The 22,248-nt window shown below is 40.7% G+C and overlaps 1 protein-coding gene across 3 annotated transcripts in view; it reads left to right on the plus strand.

The window, feature by feature from the left end:
• The window catches only part of ATP8A2 (ATPase phospholipid transporting 8A2), a 693,132-nt gene that overhangs the window by 105,881 nt on the left and 565,003 nt on the right, over window positions 1-22,248 (plus strand). For all 3 annotated transcript variants that reach the window (XM_006159534.2, XM_006159533.1, XM_006159536.2), the window contains exons 4-10: window positions 758-856; window positions 2,440-2,485; window positions 3,413-3,453; window positions 8,832-8,905; window positions 11,505-11,574; window positions 13,633-13,760; window positions 14,988-15,099. In XM_006159534.2, coding sequence (XP_006159596.1) covers window positions 758-856; window positions 2,440-2,485; window positions 3,413-3,453; window positions 8,832-8,905; window positions 11,505-11,574; window positions 13,633-13,760; window positions 14,988-15,099 — 570 coding nt within the window. The remainder of the gene's footprint in view (window positions 1-757; window positions 857-2,439; window positions 2,486-3,412; window positions 3,454-8,831; window positions 8,906-11,504; window positions 11,575-13,632; window positions 13,761-14,987; window positions 15,100-22,248) is intronic.

The raw sequence follows: 22,248 nt of genomic DNA on the forward strand, positions 1-22,248 counted from the left end.
AGTTGTTAAAAGCGCCACTGAGGTAGCGTAGTGGTTAAGGACTTCCACATGACTGACCATAGTTGGAGTCCTAGACCTGGTGGCTTGAAAAAAATCACACCAGCACCTGTGCATGCGTGCTCCAAATCCCAGAGAGAATGGGGGAAAAGGGATTGGCCATGGCCACCTCCTCTGGAGGATGATTTCTCACTGTCTCTCTCTGCCTCTCTGTGGTGAGCTCACTTGCCTTATAACAAAAAACAAAAAAAAAAGAAAAGAAAAAGAAAAAAAACATTGAAAATGGTCCTAGGGTCAAACTTTTATCCCTTTTTCTGTCCAAACACATGGTCAATGTTGCACAAAAATTTTAAATAGCTGAAATACATAGCTAGGGTTTTTGTTTTTGTTTTAATGAGAGAGAGAGAGAGACATGAGACAAAGAAAAAGTGGGGGGAGGGGACATAGGAATTTTTTTCCAGAGTCTCCTGTTGTGATCTTCCTGCACCATCTCCTACTTAGTTAGCACACCACCATGACTGGCTTGTTTAGGTTGGGCCAGAACCCAGCTCTGGCCTCTCATGCAGCCACAGCCATCCCACAGTGACAACTGCTTGCTTGCACCCCTTGGCTGGATCCGTAGCTAGTTTTTAAAATAAGATAATCGTTTTTATGTAAAAAGCATGGAACTGAACTGCAACAGAGGGAGCGTTGAATACCTTATTTTCTTTTTCATGGAGGGGATTTTAATTTGCAGCTTGTCTCCTGTGGTCTTTTACAGCAAATTCCAGACGTATCTCCAACAGGAAGATATACCACCCTGGTGCCATTGATCATTATTCTAACAATTGCAGGCATCAAAGAGATCGTAGAAGATTTTGTAAGTGCTTGCTTTTGAATACTAAAGACATTGGAATGTAATTCATAGTGTGTGTGTGGCTCTGGATGATATGTTTAACACAGGAAGTAGGGCTATAGCTTAATCCGCCTCTCTAAATTTTTGATGTTATTTTGGGCCAGGGAACATGTACTCAGAGTGTCTTAAATACCTACATACAATGAGACTGAAGTAGTTCAAACTTTGTTTTCAAACTTTGTTCTCAAACGTTCGGTCTCTGGATCTCCCTCAGTTGATTTGTTGAGCATACTTCTCAGATGTAGAGGTTGCCCTCTGAGATTCAGAAAGCTGTAGTGGGTCACACTCCACCAGACCAGTGGCCATGACCTTTATGTGGTGTAAGTTTGGCTTTGAGAAGTGCTTTAGAGCTTCTCGGTCCAACCACTGAGCTGGTCATCACTGGTTGTCATAAAGTCCACTTTTTGTTGCACATCACAATCCAGTTGAAAAATTTAATTGTTATATAGAATAAGAGAAGACGACACGTAAAACCTCTGATCTCTTTGATTTTTGGTCAGCTCGTGAGCACCCACTTATCAACCCTTTTTACCTTTCCAATTTACTTCAAATGCTGGGCTACCATAGAAGGGTTGATGCTGAGGTCTTTGGCCACTTCCTGTGTAGTTGTAAGAGGATCAGCTTCAATAATTGCTCTCATTTGGTCGCTGTCAGCTTCCGATGACCAGCCACTGTGCTCCTCATCTTCAAGGCTCTTGTCTCTTTTACAGAATTTCTTGAACCCCCGCTGCACCGTACGCTTGTTAGCAGTTCCTGGGCCAGTGTGTTGTCGATGTTGCGAGCTGTCTCTGCTGCTTTGCGACCCATTTTGTACTTGAATAAGAAAATTGTTCAAGCTTTCTTTTTGTCTAACATCATTTCCATAGTCTAAAATACATGTGAAATAAACAGCAAGTAATAAGGCATTGGCAAAAACAAAACCAAACCATAAAGGGAGAAATGCTCATTAAAATGATATATAATCACATTTATTAAGGATGTATCTCATATCAAATGGCAAATTTCAACAATGCAAAATAATAGTTTTGCATCAACCTGATAGTTCATTTCAATAGCAAAGGAAGCATTGTAGTACTGTCTAGGGTAGCTGTCTTTTGCTTCCTGTATAATAATCTTCTCTCCTTACTCTGGTCTCAGTGTATCTCTGAGTTCATTGTAGATCTTTCTGGGAATGGATAAATAAATACATGTAATACAAAACAAAGGTGCTTTATCAGTAAAATGGAGTCAGCTGTTTGTTGTTGGGTTTCTCATACTGAATAATTCTTTTAGTCTGATCCAAAATTAAAAAAAAAATGACAGAGTATATACTTCAAAGTGCTTATTAATTATTAGAACCAAAATACTATCATTTAAACTAGAGTAGACTGAATTTAAACTTAGTGAATCACGATAGATCACAGGACCATTTAATCAGGTTTTACAAAACTAGTGTGTTTGATATTTTTTCTTGCCCCTGTTATTCCTGCTCTTGTTTTGTCGTTTTTCACTGTAACTGTTCATGTGGAACTTTTGAATGTAAGAACTTTTTTTACTTTCTGTAACAGAAGCGACATAAGGCAGACAATGCAGTTAACAAAAAGAAAACAATAGGTAAGATACCACGCTGCATCATTTTTTCCACTATAACTTTCAAGAATAAGATCTCCATTTAAGGAATTTTAAATAAATAATGATATTGAGTTACATTGGGGAAAAGATCTATAAGAACAGTAAAAATGACAAATTGAACAAAATGTCAGTCCTCACTGAGGTCTGAATAGGATTTGTGTATTTCAAGATTTTAGAAAACTTTGCTCTTTTCCAGGAACTAGACAGGTTTTATGTCCATAGAAAGTCCAAGTATTCAGAGCCAGCAGGTGGTGTGGTGGTGAAGGCACTAGATCCCATGGCCAGCTGAGCAATTAGAGCTCTGGACCTGGAGGCTTGAAAATCACACCAGGCACCTGTGCATGGATGCCCAAAATTCCTAAAGGAGAATGGAAGAGAAGGGGCTGTGGCATGGCCATGCCCCCAGGGGTGATTTCTCACTTACCCTTTCTCTCTCTCTTTCTCTCTGGGGACTATGTACATTCTATGGCAAGAACTGAAGAAAAAAAAATGTCCAAGCTTTCATATCCTTGGATTAGCTCTCCCTACTCCCCTCTGTCTGCTTTTTATTTTCCCCTCCCTCTATCTCCTTTTTATTGTTTGAATTGTCTAAAACAGGAACTTCGTTTGTGTGGGTTTTAATTGCATAACAACAAGCATTTTTTTCTCTTCCGACTGACTGAATATGAGTAGATTTAATTTGCATATATACATAAACATTTATGTGCATATAGTATTGTATAAGTGTTACGGAGATGCACAGATTGGGATCCATTTTGGGGGGGATATGGTTAAACCTTTATGTCTAAGAATATGGTACATTAGAACTAATAAGGGGAATTTTAAATGAGTTTTATTGAATTTTAGATATCTGGCTTTATTTTAATTATCACCAGGGTTAACCAATATAATTTTTTTTTTCTTTTTCAGTGCTAAGAAATGGTATGTGGCATACCATTATGTGGAAAGAGGTAAAAACTGATTTTAAAGCTATAATAGAAAGTGTTGGTTTAGAGGCTTATCATTAATGCTGGCATTGACTGCATCATAGTTTGTATTAAAATATAGGTCATCTTCATGTTTTATAAGATTTATATTGCAGGTTTTCTTTTCATGGGGATTCCTTAGAACTAATGAATGTTTACACTATCCCCTGCTTTTCTGGAGGGTGCTGAGTGTGTCAAATCAAGTTGTGAACTTCATTACTTCTGATGAATATTTCTGAAATCACAAAACATTTCCTAGTTTCTAAATCCCATTCTAGAAACATTTTCTGTAGTCTTTTCTTGTTCCCTAACCTAAATTCAAATTTTTATAGTTTTTTTTAAAAAAACAAAACAAACAAAAAAAAACTTTGGGGGATATCACTCAATGTTTTTGGTAGAAAGATTTTTTTTTTTTAAATATTAGATCAGTGGAGTAGGAGTTGAAAATCATCTCGTTTTGGTTCAAGACAGAGGTGGCTGAACTTGGTCAAAGGTTGCTGTTCTTAACTTTATAATAGCAAGGAAGGGTTTGGTCCCGGATACCTGAAATTACGAAGTATGGGAAGCTTGCGAATCGTGTTGGTTTTCGTTGTTCATAGTGATGAACAGAACATCTAGAGAAATCGCCATGCCACCTGGGTATTTTGTATCTGATAAAATTAGCTTTCTGAGTGAGTCTATTTGAGCTGGCCCTTCTTAATGAACACAGGATGTTTTGGGACCAGCCTTATTAGATTAGCATTTGAAGCAGATTAACAAGATTTCAGAAGAAAATAACTATTTTGAAGGGTAACTTAAAATAATTTCTCTTGCTGAACAAAACTTGGTAAACAAGTTTTTAAAAAATATTCATTTAATTTTATTTATTTTTATTATTATTATTATTTTATTTGCTAGAGGGCATGTGTACTCACCAGAGAGAGATTGAGAGAGAGAGCAAAAGTGAGAAAGCAAGCCAACAGGCCCTGGACTCGAACCACAATTGGCCATTTGGGAGTCCAGTACCTTAACCACCACGCCACCTGCCGGCCCCTGGTAAACAATATTCTTAAATGACTCTTATGGCCCTTTATATCTGAAAAATATTCATGCTATGGTAATTGCATGATTCATTTGAGTTTTTGTTCTATTTTGGTTTGTTTTAGAAGAAATACCCACTGTTCAAATACGTTTCCCCCTTCTAGTGTTTTGAGGTACCACCTTAACATTTGTAACAAACTAAAGGCCCTGTATTGCAAACGTCTATTTGGACATGATGGTTCTTGGTCAAGAAGTTGGGAATTCTTGACTTCATAGGGAGAGACATGTGCCCAATGCTATAGGAACTCAAGGATTCCCACAGGACTGGGGAAGAGCCCCTCTATTTCTCTAGGGCTCTTCTTGCTGCTCCCCTCCCCAGAAAGGCACCGATATTGGCTGGCATGAAGCATGATTTGGATTCACAGTGTCTGACACTACTTGAAACAGCAGAAAATAGAGCAATGGTCTCTGAGCTGGGTGTCTAGGAGTTGATGTCCTTGCAGATTCCTTAAGCTCATTTTTGTTTCTTATACACACTTTTTGTGTGTATAAAACCCCCAGAAAAAATAAAACCCCTGCTTTTTTTTTTTTTTGGTTAAGTCTATTAATTTATGTCTTCATTGACGGACAGAGAACCTCCAATGGGCCTTAATGCTGCCCTCCACCCCCAGCCTCAGCCAGCCCAGATCATGGGCACACACGTGCCTGGTATACCCAGGGAGATATCCCGACGTGAACTTGGAGCCTGCGGTCAGTCTCACAGAGCACTGCATTTTATTGCCATGCTGCTGTCTGGCCCCAGCGAAACACCTGTTGTCTGCTTTCCCATGTGCATTTTTTTTTTCAATTTAAAATGCATTTTGTTTATTTAAATGGAGCTTTTAGAGTGTGCCCCAGACTGTGCCAGGCCGGGAAGAAGCAGCATGGCCCCTGCCCTTAAGAAGTCTTGTTGTGTAGTGGGTCTGTTTTACCTGGAGGGCTGTTAAATCAGACTGCTGAGTCCCACTTTCAAACTCTGAGATTCAGTGGGCCCGTGGTGGGACCTTAGAATGTGCATGTTTCAGGAGTTCCGAGGTGAGGCCAGTGCTGCTGTGCAGGGGCCCACACTCAGGAACCCCTGGCGCAGTGCAGGCACTGGGGCTGACTGTAATGCAGCACAGCCGTCAAGCCCGGGGTAGGTATGCTTCCCTGCTCTGGAAACACCTGGCACAGGCATCTAGTCTAGACACACTGGTTCAGGCAAGGAAGGGCTTTCTTTGAGAGATGCTGTTCCAGAGACGGGGAGCTGGGTAAAACTCAGAAGGGTCTGGGAGAGCCAGGAGCAACTGCAGAACCCTGAGTCGGTCATTGTGGGAATGAGAGTATGGAAGAGAGCAGTGGTCACAGGTGCCAGAGATGCCAGGCAAGGAGGGACTTAACCTGAAGGTCCCCAAAGAAATAACACTGAATCTGAACCGCCGAAGCTCATCAGCCTTCCCCTAGGCTGTGCCTGAGTGCTTAGTGAACCCGAGAGGCAGCTGAAGAGGTCCCGATAACTGATTGACTGCAGGAGGATCTTATAGCTGCCTCTTTAAAGCTAAGAGACTTGGGGAACCCTCTGAAGCTAGAGTGGTGTCAGGGATGTGGAGAGGGTTATTTCCCACCCTTGGAGATAGTATTCCACATGCAAGGAATGAACACATGTAAGAATATCAAAGAGAAAACCACCGTCAAAGACAATCTCAAGTAGTTTCTCTTGTGCATGAAACTTTTTGGTACTTGGTTTCTGGAATATAAATTTTTCTTTATATAGAAAGTAAAGATGAGAGAAAGCCATAATTTCCCTTGTCCACCCACTTTGAATTTTATAAAAAAGAAACACTGCCTTTTTTCATTTGAAAACATGGCTGATTTTCATTTCTAGTTTTTCCCTTTTTCTTTCCTCCTCCTTCTTCTTTTTTTTTTACTAATTGCTCCTTCTAATTTTTCTAAGTAATTAAACTATTCATATAAAATATTTTTATTTAAAAACACTTCTAATTTACATAAGTACCCCTAACTTTTGTATTAATGGTTGTTAGAATAGGGCTATAGCATCCAGTATTTAATTTCTCTTTATTATGGAATACACTGACTACATGCCATCCTTTTGCCTTTAAATTGCATATTAAATTGTGCCTTTAAATTGCACGCTAAGTTGAGATGTAGGGTGATTCTGGAATTTAATTTTGATCATCGTTCTCTATGTTGCACTTGATAACTTAGATTTCTCCACACAGTTTGATAGGCCATTTGAAATGGTAGTGTGGTATGGTTCAGTAAACCCCCCTTTTCCTCCCACAGAGAATTAAACTTCGATACTTGCTAGCTTATAAAATCCAGTATTTTCTCACAAGTATTACATTATTTGAAATCCTTTTTAAAAATTATTTTATTTAATATTTATTTATTTATTTATTGGAGACATTTTTTGCCATAGGGCTTGTGTGCTCGCCAGACAGACAGAGAGACAGAAAGCGAGAAATCACCCCCCAGGGAGGTTGGCCACGCCACAACCCTCCCTTCTCCTCCATTCTCCTCTGGGGATCTTGGGCATGTACGCACATGCGCCTGGCGTGAGTTTTAAGCCAGTGGGTCCGGGACTTGAACCGTGGTCGACTACATGGGAATCCAGCGATATAGTCATTACACTAACTACTGGTCCCTTTATTTTTTTAAATTTGACCGGAGAGGAACAGAGTGAGAGAGAGAGAGAGTGAGAAAGCAAGCCTTTAAGGTCCGAGACTCAAACCGTGGTCGGCCATGTGGAAGTCCAGATCCCTTAACCACCACGCCACCTGCTGGCCCCTGAAATTCTTGATATCTAACAGTGTAATAACATGGATAGAAAATAAGTACCCATTTTGAGTTGTGCAATTAGTACACCAGGAATGGCCTTTCCTCTTGTGTCATCAGAGAATTCCAGTCTACAACTCTTACGCTCAGGGTGTCCATTCACTTCTGTGTGTGTTGATAGGATGAACACTTAGCACACTTGCTTCACTGCCAGGTGCTGCATGAACTTACTTAGTCGCCATCACCCTTACAAGGCCGGTGGTATTGTTTTCCCATTTGGGGGTGAGGGCACTGAGGCTCAGAGAAGTGAAGCAGCTCGTCAAGCTCAAGGACCTAGTCGTGCGTGTGTGTCTATGAAGCTGGGATCTGAGCCAAGGTGTGCCTGATTTGGAAGCTCACGTTCTTGCCCACCTGGCACTCTGTCCTGTTATGGAAAGGATTTAGAGACACTGGGCTGTGGTGCTGTTTGGGAGACTATAGTCTATTTTCTTGGCTTGTGGTCTTCTGGACCCTGTTTTCTAAGGTAGCCTCTGACGTTGGTCATAACCCTTTTCTGGTGATTTCTTGAGGGTATACACATCTTTTCTGCTGTCTGTTGTATTTCTGGAGGGCCTTTTAGGTGGTATTTTTTTTTCCTTTTTGCACTTTCCAGAGAGAGAGAGAAAGAGAGAGAAAGTGAGAAAGAACCTCCTAGGGAGGATAGCCACACAATCATTCCTTCTCTTCTATTCTCCTCTCAGGATTTTGGACCCCCCCTCCCCCCCAAACACACACACACACACGTCTGGAATGTTTCTCAAGTCACTGGGTCTGGGACTTGAACTGGGCAGTCAGCCATATTGGATCCAGTCGCCTTAACTACCATACCACTGACTGTCCTTAGTATTACTTTTTTTAGTCAGAGAAGTCAGATTGTCCAGTCGTGAATTGTGATTCTAACACTCATTGACTATGTGACCTTAATCAAGGTATTTATTTCACTTGGAGCCTCAGTTTCTCCAATTATAAAACAGAGAAAATTTTATATGAGTCAACTCATTGATCCTTACAGTAACCCCATGAAATATAGATGAGAAAACTTAGGCACAGTTTTTCTCATCCTCCCATGGGTACAGGGCTGTCCTGCAGTACAGGGACGTCCAAGCCTGGCATCAGCCTGGCTCTGGAGCTGTGCACAGCCACCCTGCCCTACTGTGTGCAGCCACTCTGCCCTACTGTGTGCAGCTATGGAAATGTCTACGTGTTTGTAAAGGAGTGGGCCCTTGGCAGAAAATGAGATCTTTAACATCTGACTCATTCTTCTTCTCCCTCTTTCTTTCATTGTTTCTTTTTCATTAAACATCATTGTAAAAATGGGAATAGTATCTGTTATCTGTTTGGAAGCAATTTTCCTTTTGTTATTGTTGAAGAAAATGATTTGGGTTTCTTTGTCTTAAACTTCATGGTTTAATTATGTAGTTATTTTCTGTTCTGACATGTAACCCCTTGATCATCTCTGATGCTCCTCTGTCCTTGTCCCGGCTCTCCAGGTGGCAGTGGGTGATGTCGTGAAGGTCGTCAATGGGCAGTATCTCCCGGCAGACATGGTCCTGCTCTCCACCAGGTCAGGGGTGCTCCTGGGCACCGTTTCTTAAATCGATGTGAAGAACAATCAGATATTAAATGGCGTCTGCAGAAATCTCCACCCCTATTTTTCCTCCCACCCTCTGGCTTCCCATCCTTCTCTCACGCTCCCGTTTTTCCAATACCTGTCATTTATCTTCCCCTGCCCTGGCTACCCCTAGTTTTCTTTGTCTCCTTCACTCCTCTGTATTTTGTTTAAATTCTTTTATATCTATTGACTCCCTTTAGTCTCCTGGCTAATCCGGGCTAGTCTACATTTACAGGGCACTGAGTCAAGAGCAAAGGATTGGTGTGTCCAGTAACATCCAGGTGCTCCATATCTGAGACTTCAGACCTGTTTCCTGATAGTCTAGCCACCGTCTGTCCTGCAGAAACCAAGGCTGTCCTTTCACAACTCTCAAAGAACCACGAGCCCTGCTCAGCATAGACATGCCCTGTAGATGGTGTTGGCTTTTGCTTCCTCCCCGTTTTGCCCCTGTTCTGCCCAGGTAGCATTGCCATGTTTTCTAGGCAGTTTTGTGCGAGAAAGGTCCCCTCACTCAGTGGTGTCCCTAAGGCACAACATGGCTCTTGCCTTTTCCTTGGCTTGATACATAAAATCATGCATTAAAAAAGGAAAGCCAAAATTAGGATAGGAATAAACTTCTATTTTTGAGTTCAAGATTAAATTACATGATGCTAAGACTGTAACTTCCTGTTTTTATGTGCTGTTGGGAATCATAGATATTCAGGCTGTTTGCGTTTTCTTTGATTACAGACAGTGTTTCTTGTATCGGATTTGATCACTCATTAGATTTCAAGCCTTAGCATAATTTTCTCTGTGAGATAAAAGGTTTAAAAATAGGGCACCAGGCCTATGGAGGGGTAAAAATACCATGAACATGAGCAGCATCCATGTTTGCCCCTGCTGAATGGTAACAAACTCTTAGGAATATTAAAAGTATTGAGCACTTGATAGTTGGAACTATGAACCTTGGCTGCGACCCTGGGAAAGCTTGGTTTTATTGTCTACTGAGCTGACATCGTGCCTTCAGGTTGGCATCTGTTGGCGTGTGAATGCATTCCGTGTGGGGAGCAGCCCGCTGGGAGTATCGTTTAGTCTTCTCAGACAGAGAGAGACAGAGAGATAGAAAGCGAGAAATCACCCCCCAGGGGGGATGGCCACGCTGTAATCCCTTCTCCTCCATTCTCCTCTCTGGATCTTGGGCATGCAAGCACACGCACCTGGTTGTGAATTTTAAGCCACTGGGTCCGGGACGCGAATCGCGGTCTACTACATGGGAATCTAGTAACATAGCCATTACGCTAACTGCTGGTCCCTTCACAGTAACTCTTGACGTCCTTGCTTTATATGTGAGAAAGCTGAGGCAGTCACACTGCGAGAGATGAAATAACTTGCCAAAGCCACGTGGCTCACAAAGGTGGCCCCGAAGGAGTCTACATTAGTCATTGGGTTGCAGGATCTATTCCCTCAGCTGCTAACTGTGCTATCTAGCCTAAACCCAAAGGTTAGAAGTAGGAGTATCATAAACTATTAGATTAGTATCTAGATACTTATTTTTCTATGCAAAAATGTATCATGACTTCCTGACAACATGATACTGTACTTTTTTTTAACCTCTGAGGGTGTGTGCGTGTGTGTGTGTGTGTGTGTGTGTGTGAGTGTGTGTGTGTGTGGTGTTTTAGATAGGGTCTTGCCGTGTTGCCACCTGCCTTACTCAGCCTCCCAAGTAGCTGGGACTACAGATTATGCCAAACACCCAGTGTTTCAGGGTGGGCTGGAAATCTCTCCGGGCCTCCCAGTGGCCTCACCTGCCTAGCAATAGTGTCAAGTGTGTCCTCCTATGGCAGGGCCTTATTTTATTTTTTGGGCTTTCTATTCTTATAATTATGTGTTTTAATTAAAAATCTGCCTTAAAAAAATTTTTTTAGACGTTTCTGCCAGAGGGTGCATGCGTTCGCTGGAGGGAGAGAGAGACAGAGATAGTGAAAGAGAAAGTGAGAAATCACCCCCTAGGGGAGATGGCCATGTTGCAATCCCTTCTTTATCCATTCTCCTCCTGGAATCTTGGGCATGCACAAAAAGCTGCCTTTTGATGCTATAAAAAATGCAGGGAAACAATCCTTCAACTCCTCTGGGCATAATTCTGTCCAAATGATATGTGCGTGCTGGCCATGCTTAGGTCAGAAGTAGGCCCCACCTCAGGCCCTAAGGATCCCTCACCCCGAGCCCAGCAGTTAGGTTTTAGCTGGGAGATCTCATGTTTCAGATAACATGCCCCTTTCCTTCTTGTTCGCCCTCAGTCACTTCCGTCTCCTAGAGGCTAAGCAGTCAGTATGGGGGGGGCTATCAGGACACATCATCTGGACATACCACTCTGTATTGGTGCTGAGCCCCAAAGATGAGTGAATGTCTCCATTTTTCATGAATTACTATTACTAAAGTGTGGTTTATAACCATGCAGTTTGCAGTGCTTGTCAGCAGACATAGTTTTCATAATAGAGACTTGGTGAGCTGTGAATGTGTGGCGAGGACCTTCCTAAACTCGGCCTCTTTTCTCCTTCTTTTCTCTCCTTAGTGAACCTCAGGCAATGTGTTATGTTGAAACAGCTAATCTAGATGGGGAGACAAACCTCAAAATACGTCAGGTAAAGTCATTTTTTTTTTTCTAATTTTGCCAGAGGGTGTGTGTACTCACCAAAGAGAGACATAGAAAGAGGGGGAGTGAAAAAACATCCTCCACCCCATCCACCCCCACCCCCAGAGAATGGTCACACCATAATCTCTTCTCCTCCATTTCTCCTTTTGGGATTTTTGGCATGTGCCCACATGTGTCCAGTGTTTTTTTTTTTTTTGAGAGGTTTTTGCTATAGGGCGTGTGCGCTCACCAGAAAGACAGAGAGAGAAAGAGAGCTAGAAAGTGAAAACTCACCCCCCAGGGGGGATGGCCACACTGCAATCCCTTCTCCTCCCTTCTCTTCTCAGGATCTTGGGCATGCACGCATACGTGCCTGGCGTGAGTTTAAGCCACCAGGTCCGGGACCTGAACCGTGGTCGACTACATGGGAGTCCAGCGACATAGCCATTATGCTAACTGCTGGTCTCTCCAGTGTATTTTTTACGTCACTAGGTCCATGTTTCAAACTATAAATTTGGCCTAGTGGATGCATGCACTTTAGCCACCATGTCACAGGTTGGCCCTAAAGTCACCTTTTATGGCTTGTGTGGTTACAGGCCCAAACTGTCACCATGATCCCTTCATGTCCTAGCCAGTATCTTTTCTAGAGGAAAAAAGATTCAGCCACAAAAACTATGCCCTAACACTAATGGACTCTATGGGAAGAATATGCCTTTTATTTTGAAAGAACTCATTGAGAGTGACAGGGGACCTAAGAGAAGTGGGCTTCACCAAACAATAGGGCAAGATGGATCTCATGCCTTCACCTGCATCTTACTGAGTGCCTGCCTCGTGATGCTGAAGAGAGGGCCCCTCCTTAGTGGGACTGACCAGGTGCTAAACACGTCATTATGGTTGAGATTCTAATTCTACAAATGTGCTCTGCTTTAAGTAAAGCTGTTCTCTTTCTTTTATTTATTTATCTAGGTTTTTGCCATAGGACACACATTCTCACTGGGGAGAGACAGAGAGAGCGAGAAAGTGAGGAATCACCCATGAGTGGCATGACCGCACCAGTCTCTTCTCCCAAGAGGAGAAGAGTTTCTCCTATTCTCCTCTCAGGATTTTTAAGTGTCCACTCACATTCACCCTGTATGATTCTCAAGTCACTGGGTCCTGGACTTGAACCATGGTTGGCCATGTGGGAATCTAGCACCTTAACCACCATGCCACTTTGCTGGCTCCAAGCTATTCTTACTATATATTTTGACTTTAGGATGAAGACTAATCTTTAATAGATGATCATTTTAAGCATTTTGACACATAAAATTTTTCTGCTGGATAAAGTTGAATTCAATAAATCTGTCTACATATCTTTCTTTTCTATTAGTTGACACTTGCTTTGGGACTTTTTTTTTTTTCTGTTCAGAGAGAGTTAATGAGTATGAAATAGCATAAAATAGTAAAGAGATACTTTAATTCTGTTTTTATGACTAGTGTTAAAGGATAGATCATGCTTTAGGGGCCAGCAGGTGGTATAATGGTTTCATCAATGAACTCTCATGTAGTTGGCGATGGTTTGAGTCCCCAACACTGCGGCTTGAAACTCACACTGGGAGTGTGCGCACATGTGCCCCAAATCCTGAGAGGAGAATGGAGGAGAAGGGACTGTAGTGTGGCCATCCCCTTAGGAGGTGATTTCTCACTTTCTGCCTCTCTATTTCTCCAGTAAGTACAGGTGCCATATAGCAAAAACCTCTCCAAAAGAAAAAAAAAAAAAAAAAGTCGTGCTTTTTGTGAGGTGCTTAAGTATGTTAATTATTACTTAAACATGGATGTCTCCAGTGGTGGAATCTTCACTTTCTGCTTCATTGAACTCTTTTACCACTTTTACATCACATTATTGTCACAAAAACTGCTGGTAAAGTTTTATTGCAAGTTGATAGTTTGATTTTTTTTTTTTTAGCTCTCCCAAATTATTGCATTGTAGATGGCTTATTACTATTTCCATATAGTTGGCAGGATGCTCAGTGTGGTCTCTTAAACATGGAAGATTGTGTTGAATTTCCTCTTTGGTTTAACATTTTAGGGTTTGAGTCACACCGCTGACATGCAAACACGGGAAGTATTGATGAAGTTATCTGGAACCATAGAATGTGAAGGGCCCAATCGTCACCTCTATGACTTCACCGGAAACCTGAACTTGGATGGGAAAAGGTATCACTTTTCTTTTTCTTAGTTTTTTGTTTTTTAATCTAAGAATCATTGGTGCCTTGTTTGTTTCCTAATTTCACAATATTTTAAAACAGTGCAATCTCTATATGTTTAGCTTAGCTATATGAAATTGAGTTTTTCTCAAAACACCATTTCCATCTATTTAAAACTTCCCTTCCATTTAAGGAAGGGAACTTATTTTGACAGGAAAAGAGCTTGAGTCTCCTGGATGAAGGCCGTAGCATGTGACCTGTTTTCTCTGTGCCTATTGCCTACCAAGCAGGAGAAATGGTTTGAACTATTAAATTGTCCAAGAAAGCAGAAGGTAGATATCTGAGGTGTATAAAAGCTAATATGCTTGTTAGAGGAATGTACACATGTTTTTTGGTTAGTATTCTTCCAAGTTGCATTTGTTTCTAGAAAGCTGAATGAAATGAAGAGTTATCTTCCTGTAGAATAGTCAGTATCCTGCCGTCTATATTCCGTTGTCTTTGTCCTCGTGGTGTTTATTGGTCAGAGTCCTTCTTTGTACTGATGTTGGCATGGCGTTTCTTTCTCTTCTGCCCATCTTTTGTCTGCCTGCCTCTTGCCAAGGCCTCCCACAGCCTATTGGACCATCATTTATATTTTGAATAGACCCAAGGCTTGGGAGAACCAGATCGTGGCTATCAGCCCAACATAAATGTGGCAACTGAATATGTGGCTGCTTCTTGGTTTTAATTTAGCATTCACAGCCATTCCATAGACTCCCCATTTTGAATCTCTAAATTATCATTTAGGTCTACATTTTATCTTTATGTCATTCTTGACAAATTTGATAAGATAGATTTATTGCTTCTTTTTTCTTGTTTTTTTTTTTTTCTTATAATAGTCTGTAAAATAAACTGTTTCCCAAGTGAATAAGCTTCTTGTTGTTATTTTAGCAGTTTCCTCTCTGGGTTTTAAGTTTCATAACAGGATTATAAAAGACATTAATTGCCTCTAATGTTTAGTAAGAAAGAAATTAAACTATTTTTTCTGTAATGATGAATGGATAAAATAAATCTTTTTCATGGGTCTCTTTTTGGTAGATGAAGCCAAGGGTAACCTTTATTGCTCCTGTTTATCAATGAAATAGTTCAGATGTAGCTAAAGGAAACATTTGATGTATTGTGAGTTTATGTTTAAGGGGAAAACTCAGGTTCATTTTTCAGACTGTCATTAAATATAAATATTGTTTCTTATTTTTAGCCCTGTTTCCCTTGGGCCTGACCAGGTCTTGCTAAGAGGTACACAGCTTAGAAATACTCAGTGGATCTTTGGCATAGTTGTTTACACTGGACACGACACCAAACTCATGCAGGTAAAATATTTCTGTCCTGAAAAACAATACTGATTTTAGTTTTTTTTCTCTTTTCTCCTCATTTTCCTTTATTTATTTATTTATTTTTTTCTGTTTTCACTGAGTAGAGGGAGAAGAATGTAGATGTTGCATTAGGGAGCTCAAGTTTGTGTATGAACATAAATTTGGAAAGGAAGTGCCTTTCTTTAAGTTCTTTAGGTAGTTTCTTTTGGATTTTTGTTACCAGATATTTGTTATCTCTTGCTTTAAATATAAATTGCCATTGCTTTATAAATTGAGGAAGAGAATCAGTTCTAACTTATTTTGTTTCTGGACTTAAGGGAAGATTAGTTCCAACTTTTTAAAAATTTATCTCTTCACTTTTTTAAAAGTTAGAATTTTAGAGTAAATTATGATAATTAACTTAATTCTAGACAATTTAAAAATAATTATTTTTGAACTAAGGTTTATTCTTTATATAGCAAAGAAAACATAGTAAATTAAAATGATTTTGCTATTTTCTCTGTTGATTTTTTAAAAATTCTTGTTTATGAATTTATAGCCCACATTTATATTATGACATATTTGCCAAACAGCTTTTGAAATTTGATCTAAACCAGTGTCCTAATGTGTCCTCTTTTACATTTCTTTGATATCATGTGGCATTTTATTTTTCTAAAGGTAGCTGTCAGTAAGAATTGACTTTTCAGCTTATCTGTCCTTTGTATAACTCATAGAGTACACATTTGCCTATATTCTTTAATTTAAAAATTTTAGTAAACACTAAGCTCTAAATCTTATGTTAGGCCGTACGGATACGAAAGGCCCAGTCTTATCCACAAGGAACTAGGTAGACTAAGAGATAAGACAGAATTTCAAAGTAGAGAGACAACTGTTGTAGAAGGTGTTATTTCAAAGTGCTATGGGTGTGTATTGAAGGGTATCCAACCCAGGTTTGGGGGTGCCAGTTAGCTAAGAGTGATTCCTGGGCAGAAGCACATTTGCGATTTAGAGTTGGAGAATGGAGACATGTATTGATCCCCTCTTTGAGGTCAAATGCTAGTAGAAAGAGAAAGTTCAGTATTAGAAAAGATGTTATGATAGACTCCAGTGGCCACACCAGCTAGTTAATGCGATGACGACAGGGAAGGGAAATAGGAGCAAAGGGTTCAACTCATTGAGGTTGAAGAGGGATATTGGAGTTGCTGGATGATTAGCTGATCAGTGTGTAAGAGCCTTGTCTTTGAATTTCTGGGGTGGAGGACTGAGAGTGGTGAAACCTGGGAGTGAACCATGGTAGTAGGAAGCTAAAGCTATAACTGCTGAGGGACATGCAATATTGGAGTAAGGAACTGAGAGACTAAGGCATGTGTAGACCAGTGCTGTGATTTTGAAGATAAGATAGTGGCAAGGCTGGGGCCAAGAGGAATACCAGAAGCCAATTGCACGTTGTTAGTGAGTGAGGGGCAGTGACTGAGAGGTTGGTGGACTTGCTTGGGGGAAGGGCAAAAGGTGATTAGCCAAATAATATGTTTTATGAGTACTGTTTTTAAACATGGTTTAAGAATGGGAACCAGCAGTTAATGTAATGGCTATGTCGCTGGACTCCCATGTAGTCGACCGTGGTTCACGTCCCGGACCCGGTGGCTTAAAACTCACGCCGGGCGCTCGTGCGTGTGTGCCCAAGATCCCGAGAGGAGAATGGAGGAGAAGGGATTGCGGCGTGACCATCCCCCCTGGGGGGTGATTTCTCGCTTTCTGTCTCTATGTCTCTCTCTGTCTGTCTGGCGAGTGCACGTGCCCAAGTGAAAAACCTCTCCAAAAAAAACCCAACCAACCAACCAAACAAACAAACAAAAAAACATGGTATAAGAAGAATAAAGATTCAGAAATATAACCAGGTCCTGGATATATCCAGTCATATTACCTTAAGATGCCAAGGGATGTGAGTCTTTCTTGAAGTCCCCTGTTGGTGGATATCTTCAGAGAAGGTGTGTACAGAGAAGAACAGGCAGAGAGCTTCACCTCCTGAATGAGGGGAGAACTTAAGGATGTCGGGGTTCTGGAAGATAGGGCTCTAGATGCAGTACAGGGGGTGCAGAGATTGGGTGTTTGGGTGAGGGTGAAGGAGAGTTTCATGGCAGTTAGAAAAATGAATGGTTGATGAGTGCTGAGAGGCAGCTCTTAGACAAATCAAGATTATTCAGTGTATCTGAGATGAACCTGATCTGTCCATTCTGCTAGGTCCCCACCCATTCATAGCTGCCAATTAGAATACTTACACTTCCTCGTTCCGAGTGGGCTAGATAGGAAGCCTTTTCTTGATGCGTCATGGAGTGTTCTGCCACCTAGTGTCCTCTCACTTTTGCAGACCAGTGCCAGTTACCAAGGCCGAAGCCCTGCTAACCGTGGGTCACTACTGCTTTATATGATGAAGTCTTAAGGAGACTACGGGTAGCTAGCTGAGATTTGAGCAAAGCCTTAGACTAGTTTTAAGATTGTATATATTAGAGAATTGAGCACTCTCCAGGACTCCTTGTCTACTGACTGGCTTTTATATTTATTTATTTTCAGAATGTCATGTGTTTTTTCTAGATCATACATTGGTAATACAGCTTTGTAGCTAAGGTAGAAGAGCTAATTAAATTATACTTCTTTGTTTTTTTAAGTTTATTTATTTCTTCTATGAATGAAAGAGATGGGAGACACAGGGAGGAAGATAGACAGCACCTCTAATAGGTCCTGACACCGACCTCCAGCATCAGCCAGCCCTAGATCATGGGCATATGTGTGCCCAGTATATGCAGGAATGGCTCTAGATTTGAACCCGGAACCTTCCCAGTGTGGGTCAGCCTCACAGAGCATCTTATGTTACTGCTGTGTCACTGTCAGCCCTCATGAAGTTATACTTTAAAATGCTCCCATCAATTCTCCGTTGGTCAAGGTGTGCACTAAGCGACCCAGTGAAGTTTGCTTCCGGTGAGAGTGAGAGGCACTTTCCTTGCTCCTAGATGTGATAAACCACTTTACAAGGTGTATCGCTTGTTGACTGCTTGAGTAGAGAATGACTTAAAAAACCCCTGAAACTTTGCTAGACTCACTGTGCCTTTAGGGCTGGAACAACAAGTACAAATCATGAGCTTTCAAAAGGAATATAGCACACGTTACTGGAAGTCGTCCTGTTTATTTGTTAGATGTCATTTCTCGTCTCTGCTTGTGCTACTGGATCACAGAGAGGAAACTTGATTGCTTTAGGGTTCTTCTTCTACCTCATTTTCTTTTCAAGCTCTCACCTCAATGCCTTCAACTCTTCAAGATGCCCTCAGTTCATTCTTAGTGTGGTTACATTAAAAAAAAAATTCAATCTACTCTTTCTTTAGTTGCTTTAATAAAAAAAGAGAGACTATGACATTAATTACAGCAAACATTATTTACCATTCATACATTATTGAAAGAAATTTACACATATTAACTCATTTATGCCTCACAATGGCTCTATGAGGATGCTATTATTGCTGTTCTCATTCTTTTGGAGCAGTAAACTGAGGCGCAGACTGTCTTAGGAACCCAAGCTTACAAACCTAGCAAGGCTGGGATTCAAACCCAGGCAGTCAAGCTCCAGAGTCACTAGCTAACTAGCATTATCCCTCTTTCTTGGAAAGGAATCAGAATGTATAGAATTCAGATTTGATTTCAACTTCAGAAAAAAAAAGTGACCTCTTCTTGTTTATTTTTGTTTTCTTTTTAAGACAGGGTCTTGTTGTGTTGTAACCTTCCTGCCTCGGTTTCCCAAGTAACTGAGACTGCAGGCTTGAGCTACCATGCCTGGCTCTTTCTTAGACGGGGTCTGATAGTGTTGCCTAGGCCATCCTTGAGCTCATGATCCTCCTGCCCTAACTTCCTTCAGTCACTGAGATTATAGGTGCACACCACCATGCCTGGCCTCTTGGTTGGGCTGGGAATCAAACCTGGGTCTCCAGTGTGGTCCCAGCCTGCAGTGCACAGCACCTTAGCAATGTGCCACAGCAGCTGGGCCCTCTGATTCTGACATTATGAATTGTTTCTATTTATAATTCCATTACGCTGAAGCTCCAATGTACTATAAGACTTCTATTGAAGAACTTACAATGTGTGACCAGCAGGTGGCGTAATGGCTATGTTGCTGGACTCCCATGTAGTTGACTGAGGTTCGAGTCCCGGATCCGGTGGCTTAAACTCATGCTGGGTGCATGTGCATGTGTGCCCAAGATCCCAAGAGGAGAATGGAGAAGAAGGGATTGTGGCATGGCCATCCCTCCTGGGGGAGTGATTTCTCACTTTCTATCTTTCTGTCTCTCTCTGTCTTTCTGGCGAGCACATGCGCACTATAGCAAAAACCTCTCCAAAAAAGAACTTACAATGCTAAGAGTCTAACTTACAAGCTCATCACTACAAGTAGAAATATTTATTCATGACAGTGAGTAGGCAGAGCTTGGCCTTCCATACAGTGCACATGTCAAAACATGCTTTGGGATCATTGCTCTTACGTTAGCTATAATATAAATTTTCTTAGCCATGTCAAATGAACAACTTCAACCACTAGAAAAGATAAGTCAATAACCAATGGGATCATACAAGTGAGGTTTATTCATTTTTTTCTAGTTGAGCATTCAGTGAATGTTTATTAAAAATGATAAGATCATCTTTAGTTTTTAAAAGATTAGGAAAATGGTCTTGGGATGGCCTACTTGTTGTTGTCATCAGGCCAGATGTGGATACGTCATCCTAGTTGACCTACACATGGTATTTGATGATAAGTTGGCCTTTTCTAATGGAGTTCCATTTAGATTCTAGAGGAAAATTTTTTAAAGTTTATAAAAGACAAATAATTTAGAGGATGAAAGTGAAAGAGGAAATGTATAAAAAAAGAGAAGGGAATCAATGGTAAAAAGAAAGAAGCAAAACATGTAAGTGACACAAAAGTGGAAAATTACCTGTTGATGATAATATATATGATAACAACTTTAACTAGACTAATATACATTGTATTCATGCTGGGGAATTAATTTTGCAAGCTGCTATGACATACAGTGATTGAATTTACACATTTTTAAAAAATGATGTACAGTGATGAAATTTTAAAAAGTTTAAAAAGGAAAATACTGATATGCTGTTTAGATATCTAAAGATTTCAAAATCATCAGTAAAGCAATTCCTCAATACTCCACCTTCAAAGAAAACTATAGCGATAGTAGTATTCTTGGGTTTACTGATAGAATTCAGTTTGGTGCAAAGGACTATATTTGTAATGAGTTACTACTTTACAGGTTTTCAGATCACTTAGTCTTTGGAAAATTGGTATTGCCGCTGAAAAGCCAGGGCCTTTTTCTTTTTTTTCTTTTTTTTTATTATTATTTATTTATTTATTTATTTATTTTTTATGGTTTTTGCTGTAGGGTGCATGCATTTGCTGGAGAAAGAGACAGAGAGAGGTAAAATGAGAAATCATCCCTCCAGGCAGGTGGCCATACCACAGTTCCTTCTCCTCCAACCTCCTCTTGGAATCTTGGGCACGCTCACACATGCACCTGGCATGATTTTCTCGCTGCCAGGTCTAGGACTCTAACTGTGTTTGGCCATATGGGAGTCCTGCACTACGCCACCTGCTGGCCCCCAAAGCCAGGGCTTTTTGGAAGGAGACCTGTGGATTGATGCTCCTGTGCCCAACTCCCCCTGTCTACTTCCTAGCCTCTGATTTAACCTAGGAGTTACCTCATCGTCAAGAATGGATTAACATGATGAATCCTGACCTGACTTTTCTCTCCTCAGTGTTCCCTCTAACCATTTGCTGTATTCCTTTCCTGTTGCTGCAGTCACAGGTTTCCAGTCTTAGTGTCTTAAAACAACACTAAGTAACGATATTGTAGTTGTGTAGGTCAGAGTCTCACTGGACTAAAACTTAAAGTATTGGCCATTCTTTTCTGCAGGCTGTAGAGGGGAATCTGGCCCTTACTTTTCTTAGCTTCTTAGTGAGGGGTCCGTTCCTCTATCTCCGAAGCCAGCAATGTTTTATTTCCCTGATCATTTTTCTGTGGTTCCCTTTCTTTCTGACCACAATCAAGATAGTTCTCCCTTTTGAAGATCGTTCTGATTGGATGGAGTCCACCCCTATGTTACAGAATAATCTCCCCATCTCAAAGTCCTTAATCACATCTTCCAAGTCCCTCTTGCTTATGAAAGAACATATAAGTTCAGGGATTAGGACATGGGCCTGACTGGGGTGGGGACATTGTTTTGCCCCCCATAACTATCTTCAGAATTTTTCTAATGAAATCACCTTCTGTGCATAACCTTTGTGTCCAAACAGTCTTATCACCTTTTCCCAATGCTGAGAGGATCTAATTCTCAATTTTTCACCTGACATACAGTGATTCTTGAATCTTGCTTTCATGAATCTTCCTGAACTAGCCTCCCAGGACTCTTTTTGGGCTAGCCAGGAGGTTTCCTCACAGGCAGTGAGAGAGTGGGTCCCGCACGTGGACAGAGCTAAACCTGTAGTCAGATTTTTCTTCCCCTTCTTGTTTTACCTTCCTGTCCACATTGTGTTTATCATTCAGGACACTGGTCTGGGTTTTCCTGCCCATCAGGCCCTTCCCAATTTTTTCTGCTTAGTTCTGCACAATTCTCCAAGTGTACTTCCTGTCCACCTATTTATTTTACCCCCTAATAATGTCCTATTTTGCATTATTAATGTGTAGGTGTTTGTGTTTGTTTTTATTTTTTTCCCTCACATTTTGAGCTACTGGATGGAAAATATGTGTTTAAAATATCTCTTTGTATATTTATTACCGGACTATATTATTGCTTTGAAGGATCTCCCTAGATTTTTATGGCATAGAATCTTTTAAGTTTCCTTGGAATCAGTGTTCTGATTTCTTTGAAACTGGCCTTAAATGATTGTAAACCTATTATGTTCTAAGGTAACGAAAGTGGCTGATTTTGTGCTAGGAAGTAATTTTAAGCAGCACAGAACAAATGACAAAGAGTTGGAATGTTTTCTTTAAACCAATAGAGTGTGTCTTCTTTACTTAAAACTAGCTGTTAATTTGGGAGCATTATGCTTTTCAATTTCATTGGTTCTTTGGCAAAAAAAAAAAAAAAAAAAAAAACCAAAAACATTTTAAAAAATTT

The sequence above is a fragment of the Tupaia chinensis genome, unplaced genomic scaffold (assembly GCF_000334495.1).
Source record: "Tupaia chinensis unplaced genomic scaffold, TupChi_1.0 Scaffold000634_1, whole genome shotgun sequence".
Taxonomy (NCBI): domain Eukaryota; kingdom Metazoa; phylum Chordata; class Mammalia; order Scandentia; family Tupaiidae; genus Tupaia; species Tupaia belangeri.